The sequence below is a fragment of the Tursiops truncatus genome, chromosome 20, assembly GCF_011762595.2.
Source record: "Tursiops truncatus isolate mTurTru1 chromosome 20, mTurTru1.mat.Y, whole genome shotgun sequence".
In the NCBI taxonomy this organism is placed as follows: Eukaryota; Metazoa; Chordata; class Mammalia; order Artiodactyla; family Delphinidae; genus Tursiops; species Tursiops truncatus.
This window is the reverse complement of record NC_047053.1, coordinates 33,296,050-33,308,855: the sequence shown is the minus strand read 5'-3', so window position 1 is coordinate 33,308,855 and position 12,806 is coordinate 33,296,050. Positions and strand designations below refer to the sequence as shown.

Below are 12,806 nucleotides of genomic sequence, written 5' to 3'. Positions count from 1 at the left end.
AGACTGTCATGAAAATTACTTTGAATGCTTTTTTTTCCAAAATAACTTATGTGTCTAAACTGACTTGTTCTACAAATCAATTAAAAAATAGTAACAGAAAAATGGGCAAAGGACAGACAATTCAGGGATAAAATACAAATGTTCAGTAAACATATAAAGATATTTAATTTCACAAATGATAAGAAAATTCAAATTCAGACGGGACCCCTTTTATTCATCTGTCAGATTAGCAAAAAAAAAAAAACAAAAAGTGAGAATCTCCAGTGGTGAAAGGGTGTGGGGAAATGAATGTCATCACAGCATGGTGACTGGAGGGTAAGCTGGCACAACTTTTTTTTTTTTTTCTGGCACAAATTTTTTGAGGGCAATTAAAATTTTACATCTAAATAGTCTTCACCCCAACAATCCCATTTCTAGATAACTATTCTATAGAAATAAACGACCAGGCTCACAAAAATGCATGTACAAGGATATTCATGGCAGCAATGCAAGTAACAAGAAAACTGGACAAAATCTAAACCTCCTTAAATAGGGGCATTATTAAACTGTAACACGTTCATACTATGGAATATTATGCAGGAGTTCAAAGGAATGGGGTAACCCTCTATGTACTGGGAAGGAAAGAAATCTAAGACATATCATGAAATGAAGGAATCGAGTTTCAGGATATTAATTATGTAAAAACAGATAAGAAAAGCACACAAACCTCTTTTGCTATCTGTAAATATGTATGTACTCAAACATATGGAAAAGAGTCTGGAAGGATTAATACTAAACTCAAAGTAGCGGGTGTGGGATTAGGGCAAAAGGAGGGTTTTCACTATACCTGTTATTTCACTGTTATATATTGAGAATAGAATCGTGTCTTACTTGTATAATGGAAAATAAGTTTAAATTGTCTCTTACTGATTTTAAAGAGGTCCTGCCAAATTTAATTTTTAAAATAAACACAGAATTTCAATCATTAGGTTGCTTTGGGATATGGAAGGGGAAATACCTTTGCTCACAGGTATTGACCACAAAATTCTGGACCAAGAAGGATCTTATAATGCAGTTAGGTTTTTGTATTCATATTTGGGGAGAGTATACTCACAGCTTCTCAGCCCAGGGGTATGCCTTCCATATACTTTCATCAATGTAAGAAATAGAGTTTCCTTGGAAATTTCTGTGAAGAAACACAGTTCATATGCTTGAATAGGTAGGAAAAGAATGTAGAGAATAAGGAAAAGAATCATGGCTACCATGTAGGGAATATTCAAATGCAGAAAAGACCAGCTTTCTAATTCCGACAGCTTCCCAGTGTGCACAATTAATAAAAACATACTGTGAGGCCACTGGAACAAACAATGAGGCATCTCCTCAGAACCTGAACTTCCTATCTGTCCAAATTCTTGGATACATAATGCCAATTACTTTTTTTCCAAAATCACTTATGTGTATAAAATGACTCCTACAAATCAATGAGAAAAATGGCAAACACTTATCAATATCAGCAAATAAATATTAAGAAATCCTATGGCAACACCAAAGCTTTGGCTCAGTGCCCTCAGAATCTCTCCAGGTGTTAGAATGATACGGGCAATTAGAAATTAGAGGGACTAATATGAAAATAGCTCTTAAACATATTGCGTAGGGAAAAGCACAAGTCACTGAGCAAGGAATTAAGTTATTACCTCATTAGGGGAACAAAATGCAAAGGAAAGAGATCGGAAGGAAGGACACACATCAAAACAGTAACAGGAGTTACCTTATTGGTGGTAGGGAAGGTGGGGTGGAATTTTCACATTTTACCCTATATACTTCTGTGACATTTCTTTTTTTAAACAGTGAGAATGTATCCATGAATTAGACATGTTTAAAAGAAGCTGTTAAATGCCTGAGGTTCAGTTTGAACCACTAACTCAGTGGATGACTGAATCTTTCGCTTTAGCTTTGCCCTCTTCCCTCAGCAACAATGGAAGTATTCAGTTTATATGCACATTTTTCACGGGAGTCAGAAAGAAGTCAAAACGGATACCTGTCTGCCCATCTGCCTGAGGGACATTTCCACTCAAACAGAGCCTTCTGGTTGCTTTATGCTCACCAATAAAAGATGCCTAAGACTGAACTCATCTCCCTCAAACTGACTCTGCTTCCCAACTGCTGTATTTCCACCTGTTATACCATCATCATTCTGCCCATCAACACATGTGATTTTTCTCTTTCCTGTACTACAATCCCCCAACTCTAGTCAATTACTACATCTTGTCAGGTTTTCCTCTGTAGTACTCTAAGGATTTTCTTTCTACTTCCTTCACAACTACTCTAATTCGGCCCCTTCTCACTTTACTCCTAGATTTTGATAAACCATTCTATTTGGTCTCCCTGAACCAAGCTTTCCTCTCTAGATCGCTCTACATATGAAATCTAAAATCAGCCTCTTGGTTTAATCATTTGTCTCTCTTGCTTGACTACTTGCAGTTGCTCCCCATATCTCACAGCATAACTTTCAAACCCCCGTTGCCGATAGTCAAGATATTTTATAATCCTATCTTTCATTGTTGCCTAACCCAATTCTTTACAGCCAGGCTAATCTATTAAATTCTGATCATCCCTGCAGTCACACCTTTGCCTACACTGTACTGCCTATTATTTTTCTGACAAATCACAGCCAATCTTTAAGTCCCAGCTAAAGATTTAGCTTATCCATGCAGCCTTCTGTGACCTCCACACCCCTGTGATTACAGGTTCTGGTGAATTACAGCACGTATCTGTATTTCTCTTAATACTTAATTATATATTACCTCCCTTTTAAGGCATATCCCCTTTCTTCCCACTTGTCATTGTCATGTTCTGGAGACAATGACATGTACTTCTGTGGCTCCCACAGTACTTAGCCCTGGGTTGGGCACAAAATGGGTGCTACATATAGAAAGCCAGGGGACAAAGATGAATTCTAGATATAACTGAGGGATTGATAATAATAATAGCTAACACTAAAATATATGCTAGGCACTGATAGAAGAGCTTTATGTATATTAACTCATCTAAATCTCCCAATGAGATTGGAGTCATTGGGAGATTTAGCAGCCATAGGAGTCATCCTATGAGATGATGACTACCATAATCCCCATTTTACAGATGAGGAAGTTGAGTCATAAAGCTAATAAATGACAGACCTGGGTTCAAACCCAGGTAGTCTGGCTCCGGAATCTCTACTCTTAAACACATTGTTGTATTACCACCAATGAGATGGGGAGAGGGACATGTTGCTGTAAAGAGGATGGAGTAAAGATGGGAGAAGAGTAGATGTTAAGGAATTAAATAATGGGGTAAAAAATGGAGACGGAAAAAATAAGGGCAATTAAAAGTAAAAGACTGGAGGAGAGGGAATAATAGTTAAGAAGGAGAATGAAGATAAGGAATCATTGACAAACGAAAGGTGGAAACACAAAGTCAGTCAATGTGGATTGGGGAGATAAGGAAGGCCCAGGAAGACCTGAAGAAAGACTGCATTGTCAGGCAGGATGCAGAGAACAAATGAGGAAAGGGGATTCTTACAGGATGGTGAAGGTGCCGTTGTAGGCGTTAGGCTCTGGCTCAGGCACTCTGTGGAGCGTCTGCTTTGGGCTGAGACCAACACACGACAGCGTCTCATTTTTGCAGGTACAGAGTTCACATATGCTGATGTTTGTGGTGGCATTCTGCCCTGGTTGCTTCTTTTCTGGGGTATATCTTACACCAGGAAGACCTGTGGATACTGAATACTGAGTCGAAGGAAAAGGAACTGTCTCAGATGGCCTTGGTTGCTGAGATACGTTAACTCCCAGGTCCACAGGTGAAACTGTGACTTGAGACAGGTTTGGTTGTTCAAGTGTCACCTCAGGGTGTTTTGGAGGGGGAGCTGTAGTCTGCTGCCGGGCTGTAGAATGTTCAGACTCTGTAGTAGGTTCTGGAGTTGTGGTCAGCTCCAGGTTCAAAGGTTTAACTGTGCTACTGGGTGATGTTGGAGGCTCAGTGTGATCCTGATGCGGTGTTGGAACTATTGGATTGTGATATACTGGAGGCTGAGCTACAAAAACCTCCTTAGGTGTTTCTGCAGGCTGGGTTAAGGTCTCCTGCATGACTGGAGAAGGTTCGTCCTCCTTAGTGGGTTCTGGCCTTCTGGTCAGTCCAAGGTCCAATGGTTGAATTGTGACCTCAATCAAGGTTGGGTGGCGAGCCTGAACTTGCTCTGGATTTGGAAATGTCACCTCGGGGTACGGTGGTTGAATTGGGGGTCCTTGGCGAACTGGAAAAAAATCAACATTTTCAGAGTAGATTGGATGCTGATCTGAAAATTGCTGCCAGACTAACAAAGGTTCCAACTGCTCAGAGGACACTGTAGACTGAGCCGAGGTTTCTTGTTGGGGTGGAGAAGTTTCAACCTCATTAGTGAACGCTGGAGTTACGATCAGTGCAAGACCCACAGGTTTAACAGTGACATCAGGCCGCTGCAGAAGCTGAGCTTGATCCTGACCTGGAGGAGAAACTGTCGGCACAGGATGCTCTGGAGAGAAAACTACAGTCACATTAGAGAGCTCTGGAGACTGAGTTGGAGAGGATTCCACCTCACCAGGAGGCTCTGGAGGCTGAGCTGTGGCTTCCTGCTGAGGTGGAGAAGGTACAACCTCAGGAGCCTGTGGACGCTGATCTGGAGTCGCCTGCTGGCTTGTGGCAGGTATAACCTCTTCTCCAGGATGCTCTGGATACTCAGCTGGGGGCTCCGCTTGTACTGAAGGTGTATTATGTGTACCAGCTTCTGGAGATTGGGCTGGAGCCTCCTGTTGAACTGGCAAAGGTTCAACCTCCTCAGGTGGCTCTGAAGGCAGCGTGGGGGCCTCATGCTGGGTTGTAGAAAATTCTGCATTAGTAAGGGGCCCTGAGGGCTGAGCTGAAGGCTTGCGCTGATTTGGAGAAGGGCCCACCTCTGGAGTGGGTTCTTTTGTTATGGTAAGCTCCACATGTGCAGGTTTGACAGGGACACCGGATAAGTTTGAACGCTGAGCCTGAGGGTGACTTGGAGGTGAAACTGTCATTTCATGATGCTCTGGAGGTTGAGCTGGCTGTTCCTGTTGAGTTGGCGAAGGTTCCACCTCCCCTGAAGAAGGCTCTGGAGGCTGAGCTGGTTGCTCCTGCAGGGTTGCAGAAGGTTCTATCTCCGCTGGAGATAGAGCTGGGATCTCCTGCTGGGTTGGAGAAGATTCTGCCTCATTAGGGGGCTCTGGAGACTGAGCTGAGGCTTTCTCCTGGGTTGCAGAAATTTCAGCTTCTCCAAAAGACTCTGAAAGCTGAGCTGGGGTCTCCTGCTGGGTTGCTGGAGGCTCTGTAGGCTCAGAAGGCTGAGTCGGTTGTTCCTTTTCACTTGGAGAAGGCTCAGCTTCCACAGGAGGCTCTGGAGGCTGACCTGTGGTCCCCTGCTGGGTTGGAGAAGGTTCAACCTCCTCGGGGCTCTCTGGAGGCTGAGATGGGGTCTCCTGCTGGACTGGAGAAGGCTCAACCTCCTCGGGGCTCTCTGGAGGCTGAGATGGGGTCTCCTGCTGGACTGGAGAAGGCTCAACCTCCTCGGGGCTCTCTGGAGGCTGAGATGGGGTCTCCTGCTGGACTGGAGAAGGTTCAACCTCCTCGGGGCTCTCTGGAGGCTGAGATGGGGTCTCCTGCTGGACTGGAGAAGGTTCAACCTCCTCGGGGCTCTCTGGAGGCTGAGATGGGGTCTCCTGCTGGACTGGAGAAGGTTCAACCTCCTCGGGGCTCTCTGGAGGCTGAGATGGGGTCTCCTGCTGGACTGGAGAAGGTTCAACCTCCTCGGGGCTCTCTGGAGGCTGAGATGGGGTCTCCTGCTGGACTGGAGAAGGTTCAACCTCCTCGGGGCTCTCTGGAGGCTGAGATGGGGTCTCCTGCTGGACTGGAGAAGGTTCAACCTCCTCGGGGCTCTCTGGAGGCTGAGATGGGGTCTCCTGCTGGACTGGAGAAGGCTCAACCTCTTTGGTGACCTGTGGAGTTACGGTAAGTGCTAGATCCAGAGGTTTAACAGTGACATTGTACAAGTTTGACTGCTGAGCTTCATTTACCCCATGATGTGCTACTATTTGAACTACAACCTCCTTACGTGTCTCCAAAACCTGGGCTAGGGCCTCCTGAGGACGTGGAGTTTCTAGTTCCTCAGGGGCCTCTGGAGGCTGAGATGGAGCCTCCTGCTGAAGTGGAGGTGGTTCTACCTCTTCAGTGGGCTCTGGTTGCTGAGGCTTTGTCTCTGCCTGGGGTGGAAGACATTCAACCTCCTCAGGGGTCTGTGGATGCTGAGCAGGGGCCTCTTGCTGGGGTAAAGATTCAGCCTCCTCAGTGAGCTCTGGAGGATGAGTTTGGGCCTCCTGCTGGGATGGAGAAATTTCAGCTTCCTCTGGGGGCTCTGGAGGTTCATCTGGGCTACCCAGAAAAGCCCTAGATAGGCTCTCCTCAAGACGAAAGGCATCCATACTGGGATCTAAATAATCAGCCTGCAACTGTTGTTCTAGACCCTGAGTGGTTTTTTCAAATTGGCCTGTAGTTCCAACAACAACTTTGGCAAGCCATTGGTGCTGAACTCGATCTTTCTTCAGGTTTGGGGGAGAAACAATAAACTTCATTGGTTTTGAGCTCTTACTACCTAGAGGTGGAACAGGTATTTCAAGCGATCGGTGACCTTCAGCCTCCTCTAGACCTATGTGTTTAGTCTTACTTTTGTGTCGAGAAGGCAGAACCAAGGGCTGATTCTGACCCCAGTCTGGCACTGGAACCGCCTCTGGGATCTTTTGATGTTGGGTTTGCTTGTTATTCAGATCCTGATGTGGAACAGCAAACCGATCTGGCCCTGTAGGCAGCTCTGCAACGGAATCCGTGTCCGGGTATGGAACCTCAGTCTCAGTCAACTCCCGATGAGGCGGGGCCAACATCAGGACTGGAGACGAGGACGTCAAGTAATTAAAGCCCCCGGCTTCTGCCAGGGGTGTAAGGGCATGGGGCAATTTGGGAGGGGGGTCTGAGGCGTATGAAGACCAAGCCTCTGTCAGCCGCGGGGAGTTGGGGGTCACCTGGACGGGGCCCAGGGCCCACTCCGGAGGCTGAACTGCTTGGACTTGAAGCCACAGTTGTAGCCACGTGAGGAAGAGCCGTGGCAACCAAAGGCGCAGCCGGGACATAACGTGCGGCGGCTCCCAGGCGCAGTGACCCAGGCCAGTGAGGAGCCGGAGCCACATCCTGCATCCGAGCTGAACCGCTATGCCAGTGCCGACGCCAGCGCTCACGTTAGCAGCCGCGCGCCCCTCCCCCGCCTAACGTTCCACCCGTTATTTATGACATCTTTAGTTACGTCACCTTTATTAGGTTCGTGCGGAGATCCAATCCGCGCCACCAGAGTGGGCCTTTTTCCCAGAGTCCCCAGGGCGCAAGCCATCCTTCCCCTTGCAAAGGCGACAATTACCTCCTGCCGGGCCCTCTTCCCAACCCCTCCCTACTCTCCCTGGCCCCAAACAATGAGGCGGGATTTGGGCTGCAGACCCAAGTGGCCCCAACCTCCAGCAGCCCAGGGTCCGAGGGGGATTAGAAAGGATGCAGAGCTTCCCGAGGAAACCACATTACGTGGCATTCTGGGAAATTCAAAAGTGCCAGTCCAGTTCTGGAAATCTGAACTCTTCCTCCTCAGAGCTGAAGTCTGAGAGACATTCTTCCTCCCTTTGGCCACATGGCTGACAAGAAAAGTAGCTGACCAGCAAAATGAGCACCAGTTGGGTGGCGGGAGGGGAACACACCTTACGAGTATTTGAAAATGTTGCATATATATGTCCATGCCAATCTCTCACTTTGTCACAGCAGCTCGGTGGTTTGTGACCACCTAGAGGGGTGGGATAGGGAGGGTGCGAGGGAGGGAGACGCAAGAGGGAAGAGATATGGGAACATATGTATATGTATAACTGATTTACTTTGTTATAAAACAGAAACTAACACACCATTGTAAAGCAAATATATTCCAATAAAGATGCTAAAAAAATAAAAAACAATAAAATAAAATAAAATGTTGCCATTTCCTCCAAACTCTCAGTATTCACGTCTCATTATTAATTCACCACTCTATTATTAGGGGTTACCACTGAATCAGTGATGACTCCAGAACTTCTGTAGGAGGGGTTTGGGGCAGATGAGCAATTCATTCTGGAAAAGAGAGTCTAAAACCAAGTGAGTGGCCCTTTACATTAGCATGGGAAAACTTCTCCCACCCCACCTCTTCTCAACAGAGCCATTAATCTAGAAAAAACTACAGTGTCACTTTTCAGAGGTCTTCCCTGTGAACACACATGGAGAAGACACTTAGAAAGTTAAAGTCAGCATGTTAAGTAATTTTCTTGAAATACTGTAACTAGCACCCAGTTTACCTTCTTCACAGTCCTTTTCATAATCTATTTAATTTTAGTCCTTTTTAATTGTCTGGTACAACTTTAACACCTAAACTCCAAGACGCTTTCATGTGAAGGGCGTGGTGGGGTGGGAATTTAAACTTTGAGGCTACTCAGATTTCAAACTTTCTATATAGAATAAGTTCCCTATTGTATATAGTGTAGGAGTGCCTCCAATTTCAGAAACTGAAGGGGGTTGGGTAAAGGGTTAAGGGGATCTTTCTTTCTTCATCTGTATATTCACGACACCATTTTATTATTATTATTATTTATTTATTTATTTTTCTGGTACGCAGGCCTCTCACCGCTGTGGCCTCTCTCATTGCGGAGCACAGGCTCCGGACGCGCAGGCTCAGCGGCCAAGGCTCACGGGCCCAGCCGCTCCGCGGCATGTGGGATCTTCCCGGACCGGGGCACGAACCCGTGTCCCCTGCATCGGCAGGCGGACTCTCAACCACTGCGCCACTAGGGAAGCCCCTATCTTATTATTAACAAAAGCTTTTCCTCCTTGTCTTCATCCTCTTTCCCTCTGCTCCCACTTCCTCTTCTGCCCCCTCTTTCCTCCTCTTCCTTCCTTCCCTTCCTTTTCCCTCCTCCCTTCCTGCTCTTTTGTCTTGAATACTGAGGCAGTTATCCAGCAGTGAAGGATTTCATAATTACAGCAGCAGGGTCAAGGGTCATTTGTAGTGACACCAGCTGTCCGGTGACTACTCTGGCTGCATGTCAGTGGTGGTCTTCAGACGCATCCTGCCAAATGACCTTGGCTGAGTTTTACTTTTATGCTGTCCTCGCTTGGTTCCTGCTCATTTTCCTAGTTCTGTTCTCTGCTTTCTGTTGATTTTATGAGGTATAATATATCCTTCCAATAAGATCTTTTTTGCATAAATTGTATATATTTGCATAGAATTTGCATATATTAAAAACCTGCCTGGTAGACTGAATAACAGCAGTTTCTGTTATTCAGGATACAGACTTATCCTATAAGAACTGATTTAAATTCCAGCTCTTGAGTACAGCCCCCCATGACTACTTCATTTCTGCATTGATCTTTTGTGCTTTTGGAGTGTGTGGGGTCCTTCCTATACTACTTAATATTTTATCATGTTATGCCTGGTAATTTTTTCTAACTGAATTAAGCTAGTTTATTTCAAGTTCCTAATTCCATCAAAAGTTTCTCAAGGGCAGATTCTCTCTCCATCCCTCCCACTCCGATTTTTCTCCTTTTCCTCTCTCCCTGATAGAACTGTGTATGAAACTGAGCACACCGAAGGTTTGAAGGTCAGAAAATACTTGTCTTTCTTTAATTGATGTAGGTCATAGTGCTTTGTTGACTAACAAAGATTAAACCATGCCTGTGCAACCAGTGTTGAAAATACCTCTGTCTGTGTTTGTAGCTCACATGAACAAGAACAGTATAAGAAACTGGTGGGCTTGAGCATGAATTCTAGAGCAGACAAACCTGGATATGACCTTGGAAAGCTTTAACTTTTTCTAACTGTATAGCCACAGACTGGCTTAAATTAGCTCACTCATGAATGGTTTAAACAACACTTTCCAGGGTAGAAAAGAGGACTAAGTAAAGTAATAATAATAAAGTACCTGGGCTTCCCTGGTGGCGCAGTGGTTGAGAGTCCGCCTGCCGATGCAGGGGACGCGGGTTCGTGCCCTTGTCCAGGAAGATCCCACATGCCGCGGAGCAGCTGGGCTCCTGAGCCATGGCCGCTGAGCCTGCGCGTCCGGAGCCTGTGCTCTGCAACGGGAGAGGCCACAACAGTGAGAGGCCCGTGTACCGCAAAAAAAAAAATAATAATAATAATAAAGTACCTAAAGCACATATCAAGAGCTCAATAAATTTTGAGTGTATTTATTCTCAATCTGTTGTGGCTTATCAGAAAACTAATGAGTGCATAGAATGAGTTAATGGAAGTAAAATATTAAAAGCGAGGGAGGGGAAAATTCCACTGTCCTTCAGCTCTTGTTATCTACTGAAAGTAAGCATTTCTGGGGTCCTTTAGGCAGAATGTTGACAAACCAGTACATTTTCAGGGATGAGGAACCAGGATCTTGGAGGGTTTCCCTGTGGAGAGTGAGTCTTCATTTACGTTGCCCTGGAAGTACGGTCTAGAAACAATGGGTTCTGATCACCGTGAAGAAGATTGCAGTCTGACCTTAGGAAGCACTTTACCATGTGACAGTTGGAACGCTGAATGGGCAACTGGAGATGCTCAGTTAGAAACTGCATTAACACTTGGCCAATGTGTGGTGGAGAGGACTGAGCACTGGAAGAGCAGGTTGTATTAAGTTATCCTTCAAGATTCCTTCCACAGATTCTCTAGTTATCCTTATAGCTGTTCATCATCTAGAATATATAATTGCCTAGAATCATAAAATCCTTATGGGCCAACCTACCTCTGGAAATTCTCCAGCACCAATATTTCAGATGTCTCTCCTTTACTTCTAGCAACATTTTCCAGACTTTTCTGGTTGCATCCGGACACTTATTTGAATTATTCTGCAATGCCTTGTCCTCCCCTCCCTCCCTCAGCCATGTCAATTTACACAGCGATGGGCTCAGAATCCAGACTGCAGCTCAGAGAGGTGGGCTGTACTTGCTTTGGCATCACTTGGCATCACCTCACCTTGGAGTCTGCTCTTGTGCCTGCTCAGGGCATTTTGTGAAAATTGCCAATAAAATGGCTTCTACGTCTGCTGGTGTCACTTACCCTTGAACATGATGGAATAAAAATGTTGGAAGTACTGGAGATGCTTGTTACTCTACATTTGGAGCTGTCTGTGGATGTGGCCCTTGACCTGAAGCTTCTCTGTAGAGATGCTTTCTGCTTCTGCTAAAAGTTCCGGCTTTCTAAAGCAGTCTGACATCATTGCTAACTCCCCCCTGCTTCTTCAGGGTCAGACTTCCTTTGTCCACTGACAATGGGGACAGGGAAAGGAACTCACAGTTATTGGACACTGTTTTGGTATTTTATATCGGTTATCAAATTCTGAGCTCACATCCACTCTATCTGGGAATCTCTGTGATTCCCATTTTACAGAAGAGAAAGCTGAGTGTCCAAGGAGTTGAGTAAGTTGCCAAAGACACAGACATAGTCAAGAGTGGAGATGAATGCATGAATTTTATGATTAAACTTACAAGAGTCAGTTTTGCTTGGCACTAAGAACCCTGATACAGGAATCAAGTTCTTTTTTTTTTTTTTTTTTTTTTTTACAATGGCTATTAATTTATTTTAAATTGGCAATACTTAGTGCTGACAAGGATGTCAGCACTTCTCAATGCAGTGCTGGTCAGCATGCAAAATGGTACAGTCCTTTTGCGAAACAGTTTTGCAGTTTCTTTTTCTTTTTTTTTTTTTTTACATCTTTATTGGAGTATAATTGCTTTACAATGGTGTGTTAGTTTCTGCTTCATAACAAAGTGAATCAGTTATACATATACATATGTACCCATATCTCTTCCCTCTTCGTCTCCCTCCCTCCCACCCTCCCTATCCCACCCCTCCAGGCAGTCACAGAGCACCGAGCTGATCTCCCTGTGCTATGCGGCTGCTTCCCACTAGCTACCTACCTTACGTTTGGTAGTGTATATATGTCCATGCCACTCTCTCGCTTTCTTACAGCTTACCCTTCCCGCTCCCCATATCCTCAAGTCCATTCTCTAGTAGGTCTGTGTCTTTATTCCTGTCTTACCCCTAGGTTCTTCATGACATTTTTTTCCTTAAATTCCATATATATGTGTTAGCATATGGTATTTGTCTCTCTCTTTCTGACTTACTTCACTCTGTATGACAGACTCTAGGTCTATCCACCTCATTACAAATAGCTCAATTTCGTTTCTTTTTATGGCTGAGTAATATTCCATTGTATATATGTGCCACATCTTCTTTATCCATTCATCCGATGATGGACACTTAGGTTGTTTCCATCTCCGGGCTACTGTAAATAGAGCTGCAATGAACATTTTGGTACATGACTCTTTTTGAATTATGGTTTTCTCAGGGTATATGCCCAGTAGTGGGACTGCTGGGTCATATGGTAGTTCTATTTGTAGTTTTTTAAGGAACCTCCATACTGTTCTCCATAGTGGCTGTACCAATTCACATTCCCACCTGCAGTGCAAGAGTGTCCCCTTTTCTCAACACCCTCTCCAGCATTTATTGTTTCTAGATTTTTTGATGATGGCCATTCTGACTTGTGTGAGATGATATCTCATTGTAGTTTTGATTTGCATTTCTCTAATGATTAGGGATGTTGAGCATTCTTTCATGTGTTTGTTGGCAGTCTGTATATTTTCTTTGGAGAAATGTCTATTTAGGTCTTCTGCCCATTTTTGGATTGGGTTGT

General features: G+C 44.9%; 1 protein-coding gene across 1 annotated transcript in view; it reads right to left on the bottom strand.

Moving 5' to 3' along the window:
• The window catches only part of LOC101324789 (uncharacterized), a 37,002-nt gene extending 29,111 nt beyond the window's left edge, over positions 1-7,891 (bottom strand). Inside the window, exons 1-2 of the mRNA XM_033847648.2 lie at positions 3,541-7,891; positions 1,094-1,165 (exon numbers count right to left, since the gene is read on the bottom strand). Of these exons, the coding sequence (XP_033703539.2) occupies positions 1,094-1,165; positions 3,541-7,253 (3,785 nt within the window). The 5' untranslated portion in view covers positions 7,254-7,891. The remainder of the gene's footprint in view (positions 1-1,093; positions 1,166-3,540) is intronic.
• Between the last annotated feature and the right edge of the window lie 4,915 nt (positions 7,892-12,806).